This window comes from Aegilops tauschii, chromosome 3, assembly GCF_002575655.3.
Source record: "Aegilops tauschii subsp. strangulata cultivar AL8/78 chromosome 3, Aet v6.0, whole genome shotgun sequence".
NCBI lineage: Eukaryota > Viridiplantae > Streptophyta > Magnoliopsida > Poales > Poaceae > Aegilops > Aegilops tauschii.
In genome coordinates, this window is record NC_053037.3 from 197,355,787 (window position 1) to 197,381,697 (window position 25,911).

The 25,911-nt window shown below is 47.9% G+C and overlaps 1 protein-coding gene across 1 annotated transcript; it reads left to right on the forward strand.

The window, feature by feature from the left end:
- Window positions 1–2,280: 2,280 nt before the first annotated feature.
- Window positions 2,281–2,649, forward strand: LOC109787393 (uncharacterized). The gene has a single exon (XM_020345952.1). It carries the CDS (start codon window positions 2,281–2,283, stop codon window positions 2,647–2,649), a length of 369 nt encoding a protein of 122 aa, XP_020201541.1.
- Window positions 2,650–25,911: the final 23,262 nt, after the last annotated feature.

Sequence of the window (25,911 nt, forward strand, 5' to 3'; positions counted from 1 at the left end):
ACTGATATTCATGGACAACTCATTTCCCCATATGCAAAAAGGGTCGAACAGTGGGTCAAAACCTCTGACAGCAGGACCTACATGTGCAAGACCAAATTGTTAAAAACCTAAATATTAGAATGGTTCCTGCAATTGCACAATAATGTGCTATTAGACAACAGACCATGCACGTGCTAACCTCGATTGTAAACGTCAGTGCTTCCCATTGTTTCCCTGCAACACATATAAGGTAGTTAGTCATTAGGTTAAGTAAGGGTTCTGTCAGTGGAAACGACACCTATGGGATCACAGAGACCCCTTCTACGGTTGGCAGACGTGGGGTTGTACGAAGAGCGGGTCTAGTGGCTAGCACAGTGAAATTTTACCCAGGTTCGGGCCGCTAGGAATGCGTAATACCCTATTCCTGCTTTGGTGTATATTTGAGTGTTCTTGAGTTTTTGAACGAGCTATGGTGCCTACGTAGTCCAAAAGATCCGAATCCTCCCTCAGTATGCCTCGGGCCTCCTTTTATAGTCGAAGAGGTCGCCACAATGGCACACAGGAGGTGGAAAGGTATGTACAGTGTACAAGCTTATCGCCTGTCATTACGGGACAAAACGCATTAAATGCGCTCCTGAGGTGTCCCCTTGCTTTATCGGGGACGGTAACGAGGCCCGTCCCGTCCGACACCGCTCTGTCTTGCTTCGACACGCGTCTAGGCCAATGAGGCGCGCAACGCCATGTAGGCTAGCGGCTGCTGAGTTGGCGTGGTGGTAGGGTCTTCACGAAGATCTGCATGCCACCATGCAGGTGCTTGACTAGTTGTATTAGTATCCACGTACTGCCATGTGGGTACTGGCTTTAGTTGGTGGGTTGGCCGCTGAGCTGGGGTGCCGATGGGGCGGCAAGGCCTTGCCGTGGTCTCGCGTATGTTCCCGACAAGGGTCTTGCCGGGGCCTTGCGGGTGTCTTCGGCAAGGTGCCTTGCCCGGGCCTCGTGGGCATCCTCGGCAAGGAGCCTTGCTGTTGTCTTGTCTTCTGGTCATCATCTGGTCTTGTGTGCTCTTTGTTTTCACAAAGATCTGCATGCCACCATGCAGTCACTTCTTGAGCCTTGGTTCCAACGTTGTCGATGGTGTCGGAGCTCTCAGGCTCAAGGGTGGCTGCGGTGTTGGCGTTGGGCGAGCTGCCCCCGCAAGGCTCTCGCCGGGGCTGTGTAGGCCACCCCGGCAAGGGTCTTGCCGGGGGGAAAGCCTATCTAGTTGCTTTGTCTTCTGCGCCCTTGGTTGGAGCTCTGCTCTGGTAGTCTTGCACATCTGCTTCCCTCCTGTGCCCTGCTAAGTGTGGTCGCAGGCGTGGCTCTGAGTGCCCGTGCAGAAGTAAAGGGGTACAAAGGGGAGCCCCCGCTTTCGTACACCGACAAGAGCCCCCGGGCCTGGGCCACACATAAGCGCAACGCGTTTTTGGGCTAGGCCCAGAATGGTGCGCCGGCACGCGGGGCTGAATTTTTACCGCAGTAACTTCTCCTTTTGTTGCGCTTCCCCATGACCCATGCGACGTGGGGGTCGTGCGTGACGTGGGGGTCATGCGTGGGGCGGTTGCTGCCCTTATGTGTCACATTGTGGTTAATGGTAAAGAGGTGGTCCGCGCCTTCCCCATAAGTAGAGGAACCCGCAGGGGCGCGACTCATTTAATAAGTGGACTTGGGTCGTGACCATTATGGCACCCGCGCCCCACGATCTCGGGGCGTGAAACGGCCGTTCCACTTACCATCTGAGTCCTGGCTCGCCCGCCACATGTTCTTCATGCGTTGGGAAGGGCAGGCTGTGGACACAGAAGGCATGGGCTCTAATACGGGGGCAGGGGCCGAGCGCCGCTGATTGGGGCAGCAGGCCGGTCCCGTCTCCTTGTGGCTTCGGCGGCTGGATTGGTTGATTGGGGCGGTCGTCTTCAGGCGCGCTCAGCCTCGTCCCCCTATAAAAAGCTGGAGGGACAGCGTTCTCCTGCATCCTTCTTCTTCTAATCCGATCCGTTTCTTTCCCTTGTCATGGGGAGAGGGCGTGGTCGGGGCCGTCCTTCCGTGGAAGCGACCAGGTCTTCCTCCCGGCAGAGAGCCACGGCGGTCAAGGAAGAGCCGGACGCCCAAGGCGAAGGTCATGCCCAAGGCAGAGGCGCCGGCCGGGGTCGGCGAGGCGGTCGAGGCAGAGGCGGGCGTGGACGGGGCACACCCGCTTCGTCATCATCTCCGTCTCCATCTCTTCCACCGTCTCCTCCTGCTTCGTCGAGCGGCCATGTCGGGGACATGGCGCTGGAGTTCATTCTAAAACTGCGCGAGCCGCCGCGCAGCCGCCTTCGTCTCCCCGAAGCGTTTGCGAGGGTGTTGGAGGTCGACCAGCCACCGAGGTTGAGGCTTCACACGAAGGGGTGTTCCAATGGCGACATGTGGGCGAACACAAGGTTCCCCGTCCCTCATGTAATTTTCCTCCGTCAGGGTTGGAAGACCTTCGCGCGTGCCCATTGCTTGATGAAGGGGTACGTCCTCTGCTTCAAGTTAGCGGAGAGCGAACTGCTCTCCGTCAAGGTCTTCGGGTGCTCGGGGTACAGGCTAGGGTGCTGTGCGGAGAGCTCGACTAATGACGAAAGCTCCTCCTCGAGCGACAGTGACTGGTAGGATAGCGACAGCGACGACGAGGGCAGCGGGCGGGAGGATGACAGGTCCGACTAGGCGTCGGACATACCGTCCATGGGCGACACCCGCAGCACCATCATCTGCATCACGAGCTCCTTGAACTTCTCGGGGTCGCCTCCTTGGGCGGTTGGTGTTGGAAGGCCGGAGAAGACGAAGAAGGCGGGTGGCGGGCCGTCAAGTCGAAGTACGCGGGCACCGATGCCTTCATCGCGTATTGCCGGCCCGCTGCCTCATATTTCGGCTCTTCTCCCGGCACCATCATCACCAGCCCTCTTCTGGATGGCCGCTGGGATGTTCTTTTGGTGTCTTCTGCTGCTCGTACCTCTCCTAGGCACTTCTTTTGCCCTTCTGTCATCTTGTTCCGTTTCCTGAGGAAAGGGACAAGAAAGGGATTACGGGCATCTTATCTCTTTTTAGCTTTTAAGCCTACGGGCCTTTGTAAGATTTAATCTTTGTAACCCCCTTGCTCACGTATGCATTCTGTATGAATTGTACTTGTTAACAACATATTAATGAAGAGAAGGGTGTTTGCCGGGTTTCTTTTGCGCGTGGGCGAGGCCCGCACCAAGGAACGAGTCCTCGTTATCTTAAGATAAACATTGTAACCCAGCAACTGACCTTGCCGCCCTCCTGCTCTACAGCTCGACTACACTCACGCCATTGACAGAGGTAGTGGCAAAGTAGGATTGGGCCCTTCGCTCGTTCCCTTCCCACCGCGCTACGACCAAGTTCCAGCCCAAAGTAAGGTTTTTGGACATGGGAAAGAGGGAGCATGATGGTATAAGAGTGAGCGAAGTCTCGTACGTTCAAGTTTCATACAGAGGTAGCGAGTGGGGGACGAAAGACTTATCTGATTCTGCAGCCCCCGGCAATCTTGGCTTGCCGTGGTCGGATCTTTGGATCTGCAGCCCCCGGCAACCTTGGCTTGCCCGGGACAGGGCGCCGGCCTGTTCTCTTTCCTCCAAACAGCTCAGCAGAAATGTCCATGTACCCTGCAAACCAAAAAGGACGGGAAGGAATAGAGAGACGTACACTCGACCTATATGCTAGGGGTTAGTCACTGCTAAGCACTATCAACCCTAACCGAGAGAGAGACTCAACCTAGCATGCATGCTAAAACTTAGGGCGCCAGCGCTTCATTTATTTATGCTCAGGGTCTGTGACTGGCTTTGTACAAAGGGTTACATGCCTTGCCGGCAAGGCTTGTACAAAAAGGTGGTCTGCCGGGGGGCCCGGCAACCGCGCCTTCTGGGTAAAACTTGCGAAGATGTTTGATGTTACAGGAGTTGCTCACTGGAATACCATCTTCGGTCTCCAGGTGGACTGTGCCAGGCCTAGTGACTCGTATTACTCGATAAGGGCCTTCCCTCTTTGGCGTCAACTTGTTGGAATTCTTGGCCGACTGAACGTGCCAAAGAACAAGGTCGCCTTCCTCAAAGCTTCGGGCATGAACCTTGCGGCTATGGTAGCGGCGCAAGGCTTGCTGGTAGCACGCTGCTCGCACAGCCGCCCGAAGATGATCTTCCTCGAGGAGCGTTGCGTCATCTTGCCGCAATTGCTCTTGCTCAAGCTCATCATAAGCGAGCACTCGGGGTGACTCGTATGTGAGTTCTGTGGGGAGAACTGCTTCTGCCCCGTAAACGAGGTAGAAGGGTGTCTGGCCGGTGGCTCGATTTGGTGTCGTTCTGATTGACCAAAGAACCGCCAGCAACTCATCAATCCAGCATCTTCCGCACTTGTGTAGCCTGTCAAAGGTCTTTGTCCGGAGGCCTCGCAGTACTTCAACATTTTCCCTCTCTGCCTGGCTGTTGCTCCATGGATGTGCAATAGAAGCAAAACAGACCTTGCTGCCGAGGTCTTGGATGTACTGCATGAAGGTGTAACTTGTGAACTGCGTACTGTTGTCGGCGATGACTCGTTTTGGTACACCAAAACGGCAGACTAGCCCCTTGAAGAATTTGACGGCTGCTTGTGCTGTCACCTTTCTCACTGCTTCCACCTCTGGACACTTTGTGAACTTGTCAATTGCAACATACAAGTACTCAAAGCCCCCGACAGCACGGGGAAAGGGGCCCAGTATGTCGAGCCCCCAGACCGAGAATGGCCAGGTAAGAGGGATTGTTCGGAGAGCTTGAGCTGGTTGATGAAGCTTCTTTGAATGGAACTGACACGCTTCACACTTGGTTACTAGTGCCGTTGCATCCTGGAGGGCAGTGGGCCAGAAGAAACCTTGCCGGAATGCCTTGCCGGCAAGGGCTCGTGACCCTATGTGGGAGCCACATATACCTCCGTGTATCTCTGCCAACAACTCTAGTCCGTCCTCCCAGGTAATGCACTTCAATTTTTCACGCCGTTTGGTCTCTTCCTGTACAGAAAATCGTCGACGAACTGATACATGGCAGAACGACGGGCTACTTTCTCTGCTTCTTCCTGTTCCTCAGGGAGCTCCCCGGTTTGGAGGAATCGAACGGTATGTTGTGCCCATGCCAGAGCCTGAGGCTCGACGGCAAGGACTAAAGGCATCTCTTTTGCCATGGGAGCGGCTGTCTCCATTGCCAGGGCTTGGCGCCCTGCCAGAGTCTGTCGCCCTATGGCAGGCTCAGTGTCCTCGGCAACATCTTTGCCGGGGGCTCCTAGGAGCTTGGCGGGAAAGTACTTGTCGGGGCCTAATTTCCTCCGCTTGTTCTGCTCTGTCGATGGTTCAATGGATGGTTGAGTTAATCGAAGCACAAAGGTACCTGGTTCCATAGGCAGTTTGAGAGCAGCACGTTTTGACAAGTATTCAGCGATGCCGTTCTTCGCTCGGGGAACATGCTCCGCTTGTATACCATCAAAACGCTCCTCCAACTTCCTCACTTCATCGACGTATGCCTCCATCAACGGGCTCTGGTAATCCTTGTTAACTTGCTTGACGACAAGCTGTGAATCACCCCTGATGAGGAGCTTCTTGATTCCGAGGTCTGCCGCGATCCTGAGACCGGCAAGCAATCCCTCGTACTCTGCACTGTTATTTTTTGATCTCTCCTGGGGAAACTGCATCTGGACTATGTACTTGAGGTGCTCTCCGGTGGGTGCGACAAGCAGCACAACGGCACCGGCGCCTTACAACGTGAAGGCCCCATCAAAGTACATAATAAAGTTGCGATTTGTTTCCTTGTCGGGAAGAGTAGTCTCTTGAACTTCTTCGTCGGGTGTTGCTGTCCATTCTACAATGAACCCTGCCAAGACTCTGCTTTGGATTGTCGAGGTACTTTCAAACTTCAAACCAAAACTCAACAGTTCCAAGGCCCACTCTACAATCCTCCCGGTTATATCTGGGTTATGCAAGATCCGTTGCAACGGGAGGCGGGTGACGACGGTGACCTCATGTGCTTCAAAGTAATGACGCAGCTTCCTCGAGGCCATAAGGAGGCCGAAGAGCAATTTCTGCACGCCGGAGTACCTTGATCTAGCCCCCTGCAAGAGGGAGCTGACAAAGTAAACTGGGTGCTGCATCATCTTCTTCTTCTGCACCACGTCATTTGGTTGCGCCGCCTCTGCCCCATGGGCGTCAGATTCCGTCGGGCGCCCTACCTCGCCATCTGTCAGCTCTACTGTTGCTACCACTTCTGCATCGACCTCCCTCGGCGCCACTAGCGCAACACTGACCACTTGATATGTTGCCGCTAGATATAGTAGCAACGGCTCTTGTGGTTTAGGTGCAACCAGTATTGGCGTAGAGGAGAGGTATTTCTTCAAATCTTGCGGCGCTGCTTCGGCCTCTAGGGTCCACTCCATTGGGCCCGCCTTTTTCAAGATTTTGAAAAAGGGAAGGGCGTGCTCAGCAGATGTGACACCCAAAATTTTATTTTGGTTTTATTAAAATCTTTTATTTGATTTGAGGAGGGTATTTAAATTTTCTTCTAAAGAAACTCTCCCTCTCAAATTTTTTTCCTTTTTGTGACAAGTGTTTGTTTGGTTTCACCCTAGACTTGATTGTTGGTCTTGAAGATTTTTCATCCCATGTTGGCTCAAGGGTTTTTCATTTGGAAAAATATTTTTGAAAACCTTTTAAATAATCCTATGGCATTTGGAGTGATCTTCTCCCTCTTTTCAAAATCCCTCTTACCATGACCCAAGTGGAAACCCCCTCCCAAAAGCCTTTCCCCATCTTTGGATCATGATATACTTCAAATCCAGCAAGTTGAACATCTCCATATATTTGTTTCCCTTTATTTCTCATCAAAAACAATTTCTACCCTCTACTTTGATCCTTGGAGGTTTTCAAAGGAACTACCATTTCTACTTTGAGTTCTGCCTCCAAACCAATTCCTCTAGCTAGTCCTTCGAGCCCTCAACCAGGATCCATGAAGATCCACTGGTCTCCAGTTCAAATATTTCAAATTGTGCTTGCTGCAAGTTTGGACCAGATTTGCCAAATTTGATGAAATTCATTTGAATTCTTCTCCTAAAAATCTGAGAAAATTCAGGCAGCCTCTGGATGCACTGAGAGGTCACCTCACCAAGTCCCAGCTCCAGAAATTTTTTTCTTCATGCCAAATCATTTCGTCGAACACCTGATTGGCACTGTTTCTATAATGTTCAGTCAAGTTCAGTTAACAGTTTCAGGAACACTGTCGTTTTCTTCAGAAACTGTTCTCAATCTCGCCAGTACCGCGGTGGCGCCTTGCTCCCTGTTCTCTCCTCCTTATCCCTGCGCCGCACGATCGTCTGGAGGCTAGCGGGCGTCGGCGACGAGCAGGCGGAGGTGCGCCACCCCGTGAGCGACGGCAGCGGCGGCTTTGCGGCTGCCAGAGAGAGGCGCAGCGTGGACGGCGCCGCCCAAGCCACCCGAGGCCGCCGCGTGGCCATCCACTCCCCCGTGTGCGCTACCACCCTTCGTCGTGAACCGCTAGGCGCGGAGCGCGCTCTCTGCCGCCGCCGTGCCCGTACGGCCGCCCGTCGATGATCGGCGCATTACGCCAAGCCCGACCAAGGATTAGCGGGGGAACGGCACCAGTGAACCTCCCTGATGCTGCCTGGCCACTTGAACTCCCTGCCCAACCCCTGCCTCGCCGTAATCGCTCGCCGGAGATATCCCGTTCACGGCCACCCCCTCGGATTGCCTATAAATAGAGGCCCCGAGCTCGAACATGAACTCACACCACCCCTACGCACCACCAATACCACGCCAAGCCACTGGTAGAGCCACGAGGGAGCCTTCTTCCCCAACTCCGGCCGCCTCGACCCGCCACGGGACCCAGCTCGATTCTCTCCCGTGCGTGCACCTCTACCCCTCATCTCTTGCCAGTAGCTTCCTTATGCATCCACTCTCCTGACCCGCGCTTCAATTTGGAGTTTGCAGCACCCACCGGAGTTCTCCACCATCGCCCGAACCACCGTCCGCCGGAGAAAGTGTCACCGTCGACGTGGTGCTCTCCGTCGTCCAAGTCCACCACCCACCGACGCGGAAGGACACACTGAACATCTTGGTACCCTCCGATCTCCTTGCCTCGCCGTGGTTCAACGCCGGCAACCACCGCAGCCTTCGGGCGCCGGTGAGCTCCGTTGGCCGTTTTTAAACCTGACGTGTGGACCCCCCCCCGTCAGCCTCTCTTCTTTCTCTCCCTCGAACCGTTTTCTGTTGGCGCCTTCGAGCAAATGCGCTTTCCCTTCGGGCTGGCACCTTTTATTCCGACCCGTTTTCTGTTTTCTCAGTTAAGTCCCTCGTTCTTTTCTGTTTCATCACAGATTAGTCCCTAGACTAAAACCTTTATAACTTTTTAATAAAAGATGATTTTTGATTGATTCTTTTTCTGTCAGTCTTGTATTTTTGTCTAGTTTTTTATAGTATTTATTTGGACAAATTTTGGAACAATTTCTATGCACGCGATGATTTTTACGTTAGTGTACGTTTTCGCTATACCGTAGGTTCCGGAGGAGGTGACGGAGCCGCGAACTTCGCCGAGCTAGACTCTGACTTCTCCGAACTAGGCAAGCATGTTTGAACCTTTGATATGATAGGTGTTTTGCATGTTTGCTTGAATGGTTGTGCATGGCATATGAGCACCGGTGAGTATCTCGTTGCATGCAAGGCAACTATCCGTGTGTTCCGAGGTTATCGTGATCTTTGATGAGAGATGACCTGATCATGTGGTGACATGAAAGGTAGTGAGGTGGTGTTGTTGTAGCATGCCAGCCTTACGTCATCCATTAAACTCCGATGTTAACATGGATTGAGTCACGTTACCGTTCTTCCCCCTTTCGTGCTGCCACATGTTTTCTGCAAAGAATACAATTTAGTAAGATGTTAACCTCTTTCCTTGTACACACCAAATAGAGGGGCCGGGATGAGGGTTCCATGGCCCTGGATCAAAGCCAGTCATCCGGTCAGGGGGCATGGGTGTTTCCGGCTGGGACCGAGAGGGGGGCACCCCTTAGAGCGCGCGTATATAAATTTGATCCCATGCTACGCGAGGTTGTAGCCTCCCCGTCTCAAGGTTTCTCTTGAACGTTACCGTGGGTGATTCCTGCCATCGGAATGTTGAATGGGTGTGTACTGGTTAGAGGTGTTTTTCCTAAAACACCGTAAACGGAACTAGTCCCCGTGACTACTGAAATCCGTTGGCTGTGGTTGTAGTGCAAACTCTGCAGAGTCAAATCCTTCTGAGTCATCGTGTCCGTGATCAAGGACCATGGCGAGTATATCCATATCTATGCCAGTCCTCGTGGAAAATCCCCGATGAACAAGCTTGAGTTGTATCCTCGTTTGAATTGTTATTCCTGTGGATGGACTAACCTTTATCACGTATCTGAATATTTCCTTGTTGTGGTATTAAATTCTTGAGCTGCTAAATTATTAAGTTGTGAAATATAAGCCCTTTATGTGATGTCGCTCAGACGTCCGACTGTGGCACTCTTGTTATTTACTTTTGATATAAGCCCTTTATGTGATGTCGCTCAGACGTCCGACTGTGGCACTCTTGTCATTTATTTTCAATATAAGCCCTTTATGTGATGTCGCTTCAGACGTCCGACTGTGGCACGCACTATCTTTTATATTCTATTATAAGCCCTTTATGTGGTGTCGCCTGGACGCCCGACTGCGGCATTGTTATTTCATTTTTACCCTTCCGAGGAGTCTTTCAGACACTCGATTGGCCCTCAGCATTACTTTGGGATTTCGGGAGGACTACCGCCCGACTTCCCTTTTATTTTCCATGCATTGCTATCTCATTGTCTGAGTGCGCTTGTTAATCTGTTCATATGCATCATGTTTACATTTGTTATATCTTATGTCCGAACTGTCTTGCGAGTACTTTCATAGTACTCACCTGGCTTGTTGATTTGGCCAGATGTTGACGAAGGCGATCTCATGGATGAAGAGTTTGATAGCGAGTCCGACGCCTAGAGGAGTCCCATTCAGTCCCATGCGATCCTGGATATTGGTCACGTGTATTATATTCGCTTCCGCCACCCACAGTAAGTATCCTCGAGCCTCACTCCGACGCTCGAAGAGCTGTTAGATTCAGGAGTCACGTCACCCACTTCACTGTGATATTTCCACCACCGCTTTTATCGTGAGTCAGTAGTTATGCCACCCTATCCGCCTTTATGTGTAATATCGGCGTGTTTGTAATGAATTGTTGAGCAGTCTCCGCTCAGCCTTGTATTATATTTAGTACTCCTGGTATTTCTCTTCTGTGATCAAGATATTGTCTACCAGTGAGAAGGAATTCTTCTTTACTGGTCCGTAAAAGGGATCGATTTCTCAATAAATATTTTTATTGGAACACCGGTCGTGACCAGCTTGGTATCAGAGCCAGGCTGACTGTAGGAAGCCACTAGGTGCGATCGCTAATCGGTTATTAGCGTCTTTAGTGCTTTTGCAGCATTTTTCAAATGTAGCTATTTTCTGTTGGTCATCATAAATTTTTGATTTGACTACTCAGAATTTTTGCCTACTTTTCTAGATGGCTGGCAACAACTGCGAGACTCGGGTGTTCACTAATGTGCCCGAGGGGTTTGTCAAGCTCCTCTTCTCCATCACCAAGCTCGCGATCGGGCCAGCGACTCGTCCGGAGTTCACGCTTTACCAGCACAAGCTCAGCGACGACGTGTCTATGCACCAAGCCGTGGTGCAATTCAAGGGAGGACGTTCTGCGTCACGCCACTTCCGTTTTGTGGGAAGGGCCATGCCTACGGAGAGGCATGCCATGCAGATGGCCGCCCGTGAGGCAATAGCTCGCCTTCGGGATATCCTTCCTATGATGAAGACTCATCGCTACCGCTACCTCCCATGCCATGTGCCATATACTTGTCACTATGCATTCGCCTGCCATAGGGGAGAGCGGGATGAAGCTATCGAGATGCTTGTCGAGTACCTCAAAGCTCTGGAGGAATCTTTCGACAACCTCGTGGACGATCTTGTGGCTGCTCGCATGGACTTAGTTCGGGGCGGTCCTGCCAGCAGGAAGGAGCTTCTCCACATGGCACCGCCACTGACTTATGTCTCGTCCTCAGCATCTTATTCACCGGCCATTTTGGCCACTGCTCGCCGTCTGCCTACCACTGAGGAGTTCGACCGAGTCATCGCTCCTACTCCAGTCAGGGCTGCACCGCCTGCCGCACCCGCACTGCCGCCTGTCGCACCCGCGCCATCACCTCAGCGCAGTGCTACGCGCCTGGAGCCTACTAGGGAGGAGGTGGAGGTTGAGTCTCCTGCACCGTTGGGTCTTACCCTCGGCCAGGGGAAGGAAATCTTCACCATCTCCGACTGAGTGCGCTTAGTAGCCGCGCGTTGTGCCTGCATGTATGTTATGTTTTATGTATTTAAGTTTGTAGTAGTTGTGTGCGCTGCATTCCAGAGGAGTGTGCTAGTCTAAATAACATGTCAGGAATGTGTACGCACATCCTGAGTGCTGTATCGTATGTTTACGTTTCGCGTGTAAGATATGTGCTAAGCAGTCCTTCTCCGTGCGCAGTCAAAATATTTTTTTTCGGAAAATCTTGAGGTCTTTAAATTTTTTGTCTTTGCAAGATTTTCCTTGTGCCACACATTTCTTCTCATGATTTTTTGCAACATAATACCCCAGAGTGGAAAATGTCTCGTCCGTGGACTCGTTGCATGCCCAATCAACCAGAAGAAGTTTATGGAACACAGACCAGCAACAACTTCACTCAGGGACAGTCTAGTCAACAGGACAGTGAGGCAGCCTTATCTCAAGTATGCCGCCTCTTCCAACAAAGCCAGCAACAACACCAAGAGATGATGAATCACGTCATCAATATGGGAAACCACCGTGAGCCATACCAACCGCACTCCAAGTTGTCTGAACTGCAGAAGACGCGCCCTTCAACATTTGCTCACACTGATAGGCCGCTTGAAGCCGATGATTGGCTTCGTGACATCGAAAGAAAGTTGATTATTGCTTAGTGCTCTGATCAAGAGAAGGTGCTTTATGCACCCCACTACCTTACCAGAGCAGCTGCAGCATGGTGGGAGAACTTCCTACACATGCATCCCAGTGAACACAATATCACCTGGGAAGAGTTTAAGGAAGGCTTTCGTGGGGCACATATCCCCAGGAGCATCATAAAAATCAAGAAAAGAGAATTTGATGACCTCAAGCAAAGAGGCATGTCAGTGACAGAGTACAACGGTCAGTTTACCCAGCTATCTCGTTATGCCTACGATGAACATATGACTGAGAACAAAAGGATGGAAAAATTTCTGGACGGCCTGGCGCCAGCATTAAGATGCCAACTGGTAGTACACACTTTCCCAGATTTCAAAACTCTGGTTGACAAGGCCATTACCTTGGAGAATGAGCGCCGCAGTCTGGAGGATATCCGTAAGCGGAAAAGGGACAAGACGACTCTTGCTCGTAACAACCAAAGCAAGACTGAGGTTCCAGGAATGAAGCGAGAAAACCCACGACGACTGATCTAAGGCCAACCAGACAGTTTCATTCCAGAGACAAGGACTTCACGTACCGTCCAGGGGTCACTTCCTATGCTTGTGGTGAAGAAGGGCACTATGCCAAACAGTGCCCAAAACCAAGGAACTCGGCCCCCAAGCCGAACAATGGTGGAAATAATCCAGCCCCCAAGCGCAACAATTTCAATCCCAACAACAATCACAGGAAGGGTCACCTGAACCATGTGACCAGGGAAGAAGCCCAGAATGCCCCAGACATCGTGCTCGGTACGTTCCCTGTCAACACAGTACCTGCCACGGTTTTGTTTGATTCTGGAGCTTCTCACTCGTTCATTTCGAAGAGTTTTGTTTTGCAACATGGTTTTCCGATACTTCCTTTGGAAAAATCTATGATCATCAAGTCCCCCGGAAATAAGCAGATCGCTCAGAGTTACTGCCAAGGAGTGATCATTGAGTTCGAAGGATTAATGTTTCAGGCTAATCTCATCGTGTTGGAAAATAAAGGACTGGATGTCATCCTAGGGATGGACTGGTTGACCACCAACAAGGGATTTACTGATTGTTTCAATCGGACCGTGATTCTCACTCATCATCACGGCAAGACAATAAAGGTTACAGCTCAAGAGAGACCACGGTCACGGCAACCAAAGCTGAACAAAGTGGATATTTCAGAATTGAGAAAAGTCCCAGTGGTGTGCGAATTTCCCGACGTATTCCCTGAAGAACTACCAGGCATGCCACCAGACCGAGAGATAGAGTTCAGCATTGAACTCGCACCTGGCACCACTCCCATCTATAAGAAACCTTATAGAATGGCACCCTCAGAGTTGGTAGAATTGAAGAAACAAATAAAGGAATTACTAGACAAAGGATTTATTCGAGCCAGCTCCTCACCATGGGGTTCGCCAGTTTTATTCGCCAAGAAAAAGGATGGGACACTGAGATTGTGCATAGACTATCGAGCTCTCAATATGGTCACCATCAAAAACAAATATCCAATGCCACGGATAAATGATTTGTTTGACCAGCTCGCACAAGCCAAGGTGTTCTCAAAAATTGATTTAAGATCGGGATATCATCAATTGAAAGTACGGACAGAAGATATCCCTAAGACGGCATTCACCTCCAGATACGGATTATATGAGTTCACAGTAATGCCGTTTGGACTGACGAACGCCCCCGCATATTTCGTCCACCTCATGAACAAAGTGTTTATGAAATTCATGGACAAATTCGTTGTGGTGTTCATTGACGACATTCTGGTATATTCAAGGACACCAGAAGAGCATGCGGAACATCTCAGATTGTTTTGGGAGAATTAAGGAAACATCATTTGTACGCCAAATTTAGCAAGTGTGAATTTTGGCTAAGGCAAGTTGGTTTCCTAGGCCATATATTAACCCAAGAAGGCGTGGCCGTAGACCCAGAAAAGGTCAAGGCCATACTTGACTGGAAACCACCAGCCAATGTGACAGATGTGCGGAGTTTCCTGGGAATGGCCGGATATTACAGAAGATTTATTGAAGGATTTTCCACTGTGGCAAAACCGATGACACAGTTGCTCAAGAAAGACAAGAAGTTTGTATGGACGGAAGCATGCGAGAAAAGCTTCCAAGAACTCAAGAAGAAACTAACAACAGCACCAGTTTTGACCGTGCCAGACATACACAAGAGTTTTGAAGTGTATTGTGACGCGTCCCGGAAGGGCCTCGGATGCGTACTAATGCAAGATGGCAAAGTTGTCGCATATGCTTCCAAGCAACTACGGAAGCATGAGGAAAATTATCCAACTCATGACTTGGAGCTAGCAGCGGTCATCCATGCACTCCAGGAATGGAGGCACTTTCTTTTGGGAAATCGTTGTGAAATATATACGGACCATAAGAGCCTCAAATATATTTTCACACAACCAGAGCTAAATTTACGGCAGCGACGCTGGTTGGAATTGGTCAAGGACTATGATGTCGGTATTCACTATCATCCAGGGAAGGCCAATGTGAAGGAAATATGCCCTAGAGGCAATAATAAAGTATTATTTATTTCCTTGTATCATGATAAATGTTTATTATTCATGCTAGAATTGTATTAACCGGAAACATAATACATGTGTGAATATATAGACAAACAGAGTGTCACTAGGATGCCTCTACTTGACTAGCTTGTTAATTAAAGATGGTTATGTTTCCTAGCCATAGACATAAGTTGTCATTTGATTAACAAGATCACCTCACTAGGAGAATGACGTGATTGACTTGACCCATTCCATTAGCTTAGCACTCAATCGTTTAGTATATTGCTATTGCTTTCTTCATGACTTATACATGTTCCTATGACTATGAGATTATGCAACTCCCGTTTACCAGAGGAACACTTTGTGTGCTACCAAACGTCACAACGTAAATGAGTGATTATAAAGGTGCTCTACAGGTGTCTCCAAAGGTACTTGTTGGGTTGGCGTATTTCGAGATTAGGATTTGTCACTCCGATTGTCGGAGAGGTATCTCTGGGCCCACTCGGTAATGCACATCACTATAAGCCTTGCAAGCATTGTGACTAAATGAGTTAGTTGCGGGATGATGTGTTACGGAACGAGTAAAGAGACTTGCCGGTAACGAGATTGAACTAGGTATCGAGATACCGACGATCGAATCTCGGGCAAGTAACATATTGGTGACAAAGGGAACAACGTATGTTGTTATGCGGTCTGACCGATAAAGATCTTCGTAGAATATGTGGGAACCAATATGGGCATCCAGGTCCCGCTATTGGTTATTGACCGGAGACGTGTCTCGGTCATGTCTACATAGTTCTCGAACCCGTAGGGTCCGCACGCTTAAAGTTACGATGACAGTTTTATTATGAGTTTATGTATGTTGATGTACCGAAGAAGTTCGGAGTCCCGGATGAGATCGGGGACATGACGAGGAGTCTCGAAATGGTCGAGACGTAAAGATCGATATATTGGACGACTATATTCGGACTTCGGAAAGGTTCCGAGTGATTCGGGTATTTTTCGGAGTACCGGAGAGTTACGGGAATACGTATTGGGCCTTATTGGGCCATACGGGAAAGAAGGAAAAGGGCCTCAAGGGTGGCCGCACCCCTCCCCTTGGTCTGGTCCGAATTGGACTACGGAAGGGGGGCGCCCCCTTCCTTCCTTCTCTTTTCCCTTCCTCTTTTCCTATTCCATATGGGAGGTGGAATCCTACTAGGACTAGGGAGTCCTAGTAGGACTCCACACTTGCTGCGCCCCCTCCTAGGGCCGGCCTCCTCCTCCCTTGCTCCTTTATATACGGGGGCAGGGGGCACCCCATGGACACAACAATTGATCCTTGAGATCTCTTAGTCGTGTGCGGTGCCCCCTCCACCATATTACACCTTGATAATACCGTTGCGGAGCTTAGGCGAAGCCCTGCGTCGGTGGAACATCATCATCGTCACCACGCCGTCGTGCTGACGAAACTCTCCCTCAACACTCGGCTGGATCGGAGTTCGAGGGACGTCATCGAGCTGAACGTGTGTAGAACTCGGAGGTGTCGTGCGTTCGGTACTTGATCGGTCGGGTCGTGAAGACGTACGACTACATCAACCGCGTTGTGTTAACGCTTCCGCTATCGGTCTACGAGGGTACGTGGACAACACTCTCCCCTCTCGTTGCTATGCATCACCATGATCTTGCGTGTGCGTAGGAATTTTTTTGAAATTACTACGTTCCCCAACAGTGGCATCCGAGCCTGGTTTTATGCGTTGATGCTATGCACGAGTAGAACACAAGTGAGTTGTGGGCGATATAAGTCATACTGCTTACCAGCATGTCATACTTTGGTTCAGCGGTATTGTGAGATGAAGCGGCCCGGACCGACATTACGCGTACGCTTACGCGAGACTGGTTTCACCGTTGCGAGCACTCGTTGCTTAAAGGTGACCGGCGGGTGTCTGTCTCTCTCACTTTAGTTGAACCGAGTGTGGCTACGCCCGGTCCTTGCGAAGGTTAAAACAGCACCAACTTGACAAACTATCGTTGTGGTTTTGATGCGTAGGTAAGAACGGTTCTTGCTAAGCCCGTAGCGGCCACGTAAAACATGCAACAACAAAGTAGAGGACGTCTAACTTGTTTTTGCAGGGCATGTTGTGATGTGATATGGTCAAGACATGATGTGATATAATTTGTTGTATGAGATGATCATGTTTTGTAACCGATTTATCGGCAACTGGCAGGAGCCATATGGTTGTCGTTTTATTGTATGCAATGCAATCGCCATGTAATGCTTTACTTTATCACTAAGCGGTAGCGATAGTCGTAGAAGCATAAGATTGATGAGACGACAATGATGCTACGATGGAGATCAAGGTGTCGCGCCGGTGACGATGGTGATCATGATGGTGCTTTGGAGATGGAGATCACAAGCACGGTGCTTCAGAGATGGAGATCACAAGCACAAGATGATGATGGCCATATCATATCACTTATATTGATTGCATGTGATGTTAATCTTTTATGCATCTTATCTTGCTTTGTTTGACGGTAGCATTATAAGATGATCCTTCACTAAATTATCAAAGTATAAGTGTTCTCCCTGAGTATGCACCGTTGCGAAAGTTCTTCGTGCTGAGACACCACGTGATGATCGGGTGTGATAGGCTCTACGTTCAAATACAACGGGTGCAAAACAGTTGCACACGCGGAATACTTAGGTTAAACTTGACGAGCCTAGCATATAACAGATATGGCCTCGGAACACGGAGACCGAAAGGTCGAGCGTGAATCATATAGTAGATATGATCAACATAGTGATGTTCACCATTGAAACTACTCCATCTCACGTGATGATCGGACATGGTTTAGTTGATATGGATCACGTGATCACTTAGAGGATTAGAGGGATGTCTATCTAAGTGGGAGTTCTTAAGTAATATGATTAATTGAACTTAAATTTATCATGAACTTAGTCCTGATAGTATTTTGCAAATTATGTTGTAGATCAATAGCTCGCGTTGTTGCTTCCCTGTTTTATTTTTGATATGTTCCTAGAGAAAATTATGTTGAAAAATGTTAGTAGCAAAGATGCGGATTGGATCCGTGATCTGAGGATTATCCTCATTGTTGCACAGAAAAATTATGTCCTTGATGCACCTCTAGGTGACAGACCTATTACAGGAGCAGATGCAGACGTTATGAACGTTTGGCTAGCTCAATACGATGACTACTTGATAGTTTAGTGCACCATGCTTAACGGCTTAGAATCGGGACTTCAAAGACGTTTTGAACGTCATGGACCATATAAGATGTTCCAAGAGTTGAAGTTAATATTTCAAGCAAATACCCGAGTTGAGAGATATGAAGTCTCCAACAAGTTCTATAGCTAAAAGGTGGAGGAGAATTGCTCAACTGGTGAGCATGTGCTCAGATTGTCTGGGTACTACAATCGCTTGAGTCAAGTGGGAGTTAATCTTCCAGATAAAATAGTGATTGACAGAATTCTCTAGTCACCATGACCAAGTTAGTAGAACTTCGTGATGAACTATAGTATGCAAGGGATGACAAAAGTAATTCCCGAGCTCTTCGTAATGCTGAAATCGACGAAGGTAGAAATCAAGAAAAACATCAAGTGTTGATGGTTGACGAGACCACTAGTTTCAAGAAAAGGGCAAAGGGAAGAAGGGGAACTTCAAGAAGAACGGCAAGCAAGTTACTGCTCAAATGAAGAAGCCTAAGTCTGGTCCTAAGCCTGAGACTAAGTGCTTCTACCGCAAAGGGACTGGTCACTGGAAGCGGAACTACCCCAACTATTTGGTGGATAAGAAGGATGGCAAAGTGAACAAAGGTATATTGGATATACAGATTATTGATGTGTACTTTACTAGTGTTTATAGCAACCCCTCGGTAATTAATACTGGTTCAGTTGCTAAAGAGTAGTAACTCGAAAATGGGAGTTGCAGAATAAACAGAGACTAGTAAAAGGCGAGGTGACGATGTGTGTTGGAAGTAGTTCCAAGATTGATATGATCATCATCGCACACTCCCTGTACTTTCGGGATTAGTGTTGAAACTAAATAAGTGTTATTTGGTGTTTGTGTTGAGCATGAATATGATTTGATCATGTTTATTGCAATACGGTTATTCATTTAAATTAGAGAACAATTGTTGTTCTGTTTACATGAATAAAACCTTCTATGGTCATACACACCAACGAAAATGGTTTGTTGGATCTCGATCGTAGTGATACACATATTCATAATATTGAAGCCAAAAGATGCAAAGTTAATGATAGTGCAACTTATTTGTGGCACTACCGTTTAGGTCATATTGGTGTAAAGCGCATGAAGAAACTCCATACTAATGGGATTTTGGAATCACTTGATTATGAATCACTTGATGCTTGCGAACCGTGCCTCATGGGCAAGATGACTGAAACGCCATTCTCCGAAACTATGGAGAGAGCAACAGATTTGTTGGAAATCATACATACAGATGTATGTGGTCCGATGAATGTTGAAGCTCGTGGCGGATATCGTTATTTTCTCACCTTCACAGATGATTTAAGGAGATATGGGTATATTTACTTAATGAAACATAAGTTTGAAACATTTGAAAAGTTCAAAGAATTTCAGAGTGAAGTTGAAAATCATCGTAACAAGAAAATAAAGTTTCTACGATCAGATCGTGGAGGAGAATATTTGAGTTACGAGTTTGGTCTACATTTGAAACAATGCGGAATAGTTTCGCGACTCACGCCACCCGGAACACCATAGCGTAATGGTGTGTCCGAACGTCGTAATCGCACTTTACTAGATATGGTGCGATCTATGATGTCTCTTACTGATTTACCGCTATCGTTTTGGGGTTATGCATTAGAGACACCTGCATTCACATAAAAAAAAGGGACACCATCGAAATCCGTTGAGACGACGCCTTATGAACTGTGGTTTGGCAAGAAACCAAGGTTGTCATTTCTTAAAGTTTGGGGTTGCGATGCTTATGTGAAAAGGTTTCATCCTGATAAGCTCAAACCCAAATCGGAGAAATGTGTCTTCATAGGATACCCAAAGGAGACAGTTGGGTACACCTTCTATCACAGATCCGAAGGCAAGACATTCGTTGCTAAGAATGGATCCTTTCTAGAGAAGGAGTTTCTCTCGAAAGATGTGAGTGGGAGGAAAGTAGAACTTGATGAGGTAACTGTACCTGCTCCCTTATTGGAAAGTAGTTCATCATAGAAATCTGTTCCTGTGACTCCTACACCAATTAGTGAGGAAGTTAATGATGATGATCATGTAACTTCAGATCAAGTTACTACCAAACCTCGTAGGTAAACCAGAGTAAGATACGCACCAGAGTGGTACGGTAATCCTGTTCTCGATGTTATGTTACTAGACCATGACGAACCTACGAACTATGAAGAAGCGATGGTGATCCCAGATTCCGCAAAATGGCTTGAAGCCATGAAATCTGAGATGAGATCCATGTATGAGAACAAAGTATGGACTTTGATTGACTTGCCCAATGATCGGCAAGCCATAGAAAATAAATGGATCTTCAAGAGGAAGACGGCGCTGATAGTAGTGTTACTATCTACAAAGCTAGACTTGTCGGAAAAGGTTTTTGACAAAGTTCAAGGTGTTGACTACGATGAGATTTTCTCACTCGTAGCGATGCTTAAGTCTGTCCGAATCATGTTAGCAATTGCCGCATTTTATGAAATCTGGCAAATGGATAAACAAAATTGCATTCCTTAATGGATTTATTAAAGAAGAGTTGTATATGATGCAACCAGAAGGTTTTGTCAATCTTAAAGGTGCTAACAAAATATGCAAGCTCCAGCGATCTATCTATGGGCTGGTGCAAGTATCTCGGAGTTGGAATATACACTTTGATAAGTTGATCAAAGGATATAGTTTTGTACAGACTTGCGGTGAAGCCTGTATTTACAAGAAAGTGAGTGGGAGCACTACAACATTTCTGATAAGTATATGTGAATGACATATTGTTGATCGGAAATAATGTAGAATTATTCTGCAAAGCATAAAGGAGTGTTTGAAAGGAGTTTTTCAAAGAAAGACCTCGGTGAAACTACTTACATATTGAGCATCAAGATCTATAGAGATAGATCAAGACGCTTGATAAGTTTTTTCAATGAGTACATACCTTAACAAGATTTTGAAGTGGTTCAAAATGAAACAGTCAAAGAAAGAGTTTCTTGCCTGGGTTACAAGGTGTGAAATTGAGTAAGACTCAAAACCCGACCACGGCAGAAGATAGAAAAAGAATGAAAGTCATTCCCTATGCCTCGGCCATAGGTTCTATAAAGTATGCCATGCTGTGTACCAGATCTATTATATACCCTACACTAATTTTGGCAAGGGAGTACAATAGTGATCTAGGAGTAGATCACTGTACAGCGGTCAAAATTATCCTTACTGGAATAAGAATATGTTTCTCGATTATGGAAGTGAAAAAAGGCTTGTCGTAAAGGGTTACGTCGATGCAAGTTTTTACACTAATCTAGATGACTCTAAGTCTCGGTCTAGATACATATTGAAAGTGAGAGCAATTAGCTAGAGTAGCTCCATAGAAAGCATTGTAGACATAGAAATTTGCAAAATACATACGGATTTGAATGTGACAGACCCGTTGACTAAAATTATCTCACAAGCAAAACATGATCACACCTTAGTACTCTTTGGGTGTTAATCACATAGCGATGTGAACTAGATTACTGACTCTAGTAAACCCTTTGGGTGATGGTCACATGACGATGTGAACTATGGGTGTTAATCACATGGTGATGTGAACTATTGATGTTAAATCACATGGCGATGTGAACTAGATTATTGACTCTAGTGCAAGTGGGAGACTGAAGGAAATATGTCCTAGAGGCAATAATAAAGTATTATTTATTTCCTTGTATCATGATAAATGTTTATTATTCATGCTAGAATTGTATTAACCGGAAACATAATACATGTGTGAATATATAGACAAACAGAGTGTCACTAGTATGCCTCTACTTGACTAGCTCGTTAATCAAAGATGGTTATGTTTCCTAGCCATAGACATAAGTTGTCATTTGATTAACGAGATCACCTCATTAGGAGAATGACGTGATTGACTTGACCCATTCCGTTAGCTTAGCACTCAATCGTTTAGTATGTTGCTATTGCTTTCTTCATGACTTAAACATGTTCCTATGACTATGAGATTATGCAACTCCCGTTTACCGGAGGAACACTTTGTGTGCTACCAAACGTCACAACGTAAATGGGTGATTATAAAGGTGCTCTACAGGTGTCTCCAAAGGTACTTGTTGGGTTGGCGTATTTCAAGATTAGGATTTGTCACTCCGATTGTCGGACAGGTATCTCTGGGCCCACTCGGTAATGCACATCACTATAAGCCTTGCAAGCATTGTGACTAAATGAGTTAGTTGCGGGATGATGTGTTACAGAACGAGTAAAGAGACTTGCCGGTCAACGAGATTGAACTAGGTATCGAGATAACGACGATCAAATCTCGGGCAAGTAACATACCGGTGACAAAGGGAACAACGTATGTTGTTATGCGGTCTGACCGATAAAGATCTTCGTAGAATATGTGGGAACCAATATGGGCATCCAGGTCCCGCTATTGGTTATTGACCGGAGACGTGTCTCGGTCATGTCTACATAGTTCTCGAACCCGTAGGGTCCGCACGCTTAAAGTTGCGATGACAGTTTTATTATGAGTTTATGTATGTTGATGTACCGAATGAGTTCGGAGTCCCGGATGAGATCGGGGACATGACGAGGAGTCTCGAAATGGTCAAGACGTAAAGATCGATATATTGGACGACTATATTCGGACTTCGGAAAGGTTCCGAGTGATTCGGGTATTTTTTGGAGTACCGGAGAGTTACGGGAATACGTACTGGGCCTTATTGGGCCATACGGGAAAGAAGGAAAAGGGCCTCAAGGGTGGCCGCACCCCTCCCCTTGGTCGGGTCCGAATTGGACTAGGGAAGGGGGGCGCCCCCTTCCTTCCTTCTCTTTTTCCCTTCCTCTTTTCCTATTCCATATGGGAGGTGGAATCCTACTAGGACTAGGGAGTCCTAGTAGGACTCCACACTTGGTGCGCCCCCTCCTAGGGCCGGCCTCCTCCTCCCTTCCTCCTTTATATACGGGGGCAGGGGGCACCCCATGGACACAACAATTGATCCTTGAGATCTCTTAGCCGTGTGCGGTGCCCCCCTCCACCATATTACACCTCGATAATACCGTTGCGGAGCTTAGGCGAAGCCCTGCGTCGGTGGAACATCATCATCGTCACCACGTCGTCGTGCTGACGAAACTCTCCCTCAACACTCGGCTGGATCAGAGTTCGAGGGACGTCATCGAGCTGAACGTGTGTAGAACTCAGAGGTGCCGTGCGTTCGGTACTTGATCGGTCGGATCATGAAGACGTACGACTACATCAACCGCGTTGTGTTAACGCTTCCGCTATCGGTCTACGAGGGTACGTGGACAACACTCTCCCCTCTCGTTGCTATGCATCACCATGATCTTGCGTGTGCGTAGGAATTTTTTTGAAATTACTACGTTCCCCAACACAATGTAGTGGCCGATGCTCTTAGTCGGAACCCCAGCCCGAGCAACGACAATCCACAGAACTTGAGACCTGAGTTTCAGCAGGAGTTCGCTAGACTCAGCATGGTGTTACTCTCTGAGGGCACCGTATCCAATCTGGAGATACATCCCACCCTAATGGAACAAATTAAGAAGGCTCAGCAGGGACATCCCAGCATCGAAGGTATAAAGAGGAAAATGAGCCTAGGCAAGGCTTCAGAGTTCGTCACAGATCTGAAGGAATATTATGGTACGGGGACAGACTTTGCGTGCCAAACATTGAGGGACTCAAGCAACAAATACAAACCGAAAGCCACACCGCTCCATATTCGATCCACCCTGGAGGAACCAAAATGTACAAAGACATTCAGGAAAGATTCTGGTGGCACGGTAAGAAAAGGGATATAGCCGCATTCATTGCTTGTTGCGATTCATGTCAGCGTATTAAAGCCGAGCATCAAAAGCCGGCAGGACTGCTACAGCCAAACCGGATACCTGAGTGGAAATGGGATGAAATTGGAATGGACTTCATCGTCGGACTGCCTCGATCTCAACGCGGAAATGACGCCATATGGGTCATCACAGATAGGCTAACCAAGGTAGCATATTTCGTTCCCGTGAAGACAACCTACTCCACTCAAAGGCTTGCCAAGCTTTATCTCTCCCGTATAGTTTGTCTGCATGGAGTCCCAAAGACTATAATATCCAACTGAGGCACTCAATTTGTCTCTAAATTCTGGGATCACTTACAACAAGCTCTGGGCACGCAACTAGCATTCAGTACAGCGTACCGTCCTTAGACTGATGGACAAACGGAACGCGTGAACCAAATCCTGGAGGACATGCTGAGAGCCTGTGTGCTCACCTATGGATCCAGTTGGGAAGAAAGTTTACCATATGCCGAGTTTGCTTACAACAACAGTTACCAAGCCAGCTTACAAATGGCACCTTTTGAAGCATTGTACGGACGGAGGTGTCGTACCCCACTGAATTGGTCAGAAACAGGTGATAGTCGTATCTTCGGCCCAGACATGCTCAAGGAGGCCGAGGAGATAGTTCAACAGATCAGGGACAGACTCAAGACAGCTCAAAGCCGACAGAAGAGCTATTACGATCAAAAACATCGTGAGGTCAGCTTTGAACCCGGTGATTACGTATACCTACGAGTGTCTCCTATGCGAGGCCTACAACGGTTCAAAATTAAAGGGAAGCTAGCCCCAAGATTTATTGGACCCTTCTGTATAGTTGCACGAAGAGGCACAGTAGCCTACTAGCTAGACCTACCCAAGGAGCTGTCAGACATCCACGATGTGTTCCACGTTTCGCAATTGAGGAAAGGTGTGAGCAACCCGGATAAGCATGTACCTCATGAGAGCATTGATGTGCAACCAGATCTCACCTACAGAGAACGGCCAGTAAAGATATTGGAAGAGTCTGAACGGAGGACCCGTCAGAAAACAACTAAATTTTTCAAGGTTCAGTGGAGCAATCACACCGAGGATGAAGCTACATGGGAAAGGGAGGATTTTCTCCAGACAGAATATCCATATCTATTTGAGGATCAGCAGAAATCTCGGGGACGAGATTTTTCCTAAGGGGGTAGGTGCTGTGACACCCAAAATTTTATTTTGGTTTTATTAAAATCTTTTATTTAATTTGAGGAGGGTATTTAAATTTTCTTCTAAAGAAACTCTCCCTCTCAAAAAAAAATTCCTTTTTGTGACAAGTGTTTGTTTGGTTTCACCCTAGACTTGATTGTTGGTCTTGAAGATTTTTCATCCCATGTTGGCTCAAGGGTTTTTCATTTGGAAAAATATTTTTGAAAACCTTTTAAATAATCCTATGGCATTTGGAGTGATCTTCTCCCACTTTTCAAAATCCCTCTTACCATGACCCAAGTGGAAACCCCCTCCCAAAAGCCTTTCCCCATCTTTGGATCATGATATACTTCAAATCCAGCAAGTTGAACCTCTCCATATATTTGTTTCCCTTTATTTCTCATCAAAAACAATTTCTACCCTCTACTTTGATCCTTGGAGGGTTTCAAAGGAACTACCATTTCTACTTTGAGTTCTGCCTCCAAACCAATTCCCCTAGCTAGTCCTTTGAGCCCTCAACCAGGATCCATGAAGATCCACTGGTCTCCAGTTCAAATATTTCAAATTGTGCTTGCTGCAAGTTTGGACCAGATTTGCCAAATTTGATGAAATTCATTTGAATTCTTCTCCTAAAAGTCTGAGAAAATTCAGGCAGCCTCTGGATACATTGAGAGGTCACCTCACCAAGTCCCAGCTCCAGAAAAAAATTTCTTCATGCCAAATCATTTCATCGAACACCTGACTGGCACTGTTTCTATAATGTTCAGTCAAGTTCAATTAACAGTTTCAGGAACACTGTCGTTTTCTTCAGAAACTGTTCTCAATCTCGCCAGTACCGCGGTGGCGCCTTGCTCCCTGTTCTCTCCTCCTTATCCCTGCGCCGCACGATCGTCTGGAGGCTAGCGGGCGTCGACGACGAGCAGGCGGAGGTGCGCCACCCTGTGAGCGACGGCAACGGCGGCTTTGCGGCTGCTAGAGAGAGGCGCAGCGTGGACGGCGCCGCCCAGCGCCGCCCAAGCCACCCGAGGCCGCCGCGTGGCCATCCAGTCCGCCGTGCGCGCTACCACCCTTCGTCGTGAACCGCTAGGCGCAGAGCACGCTCTCTGCCGCCGCCGTGCCCGTACGGCC

What these genes read in the sequence shown, in the direction of transcription:
- LOC109787393 (XM_020345952.1), top strand. Translation starts at nt 2,281, where the DNA reads ATGGCGCTGGAGTTCATTCTAAAACTGCGCGAGCCGCCGCGCAGCCGC.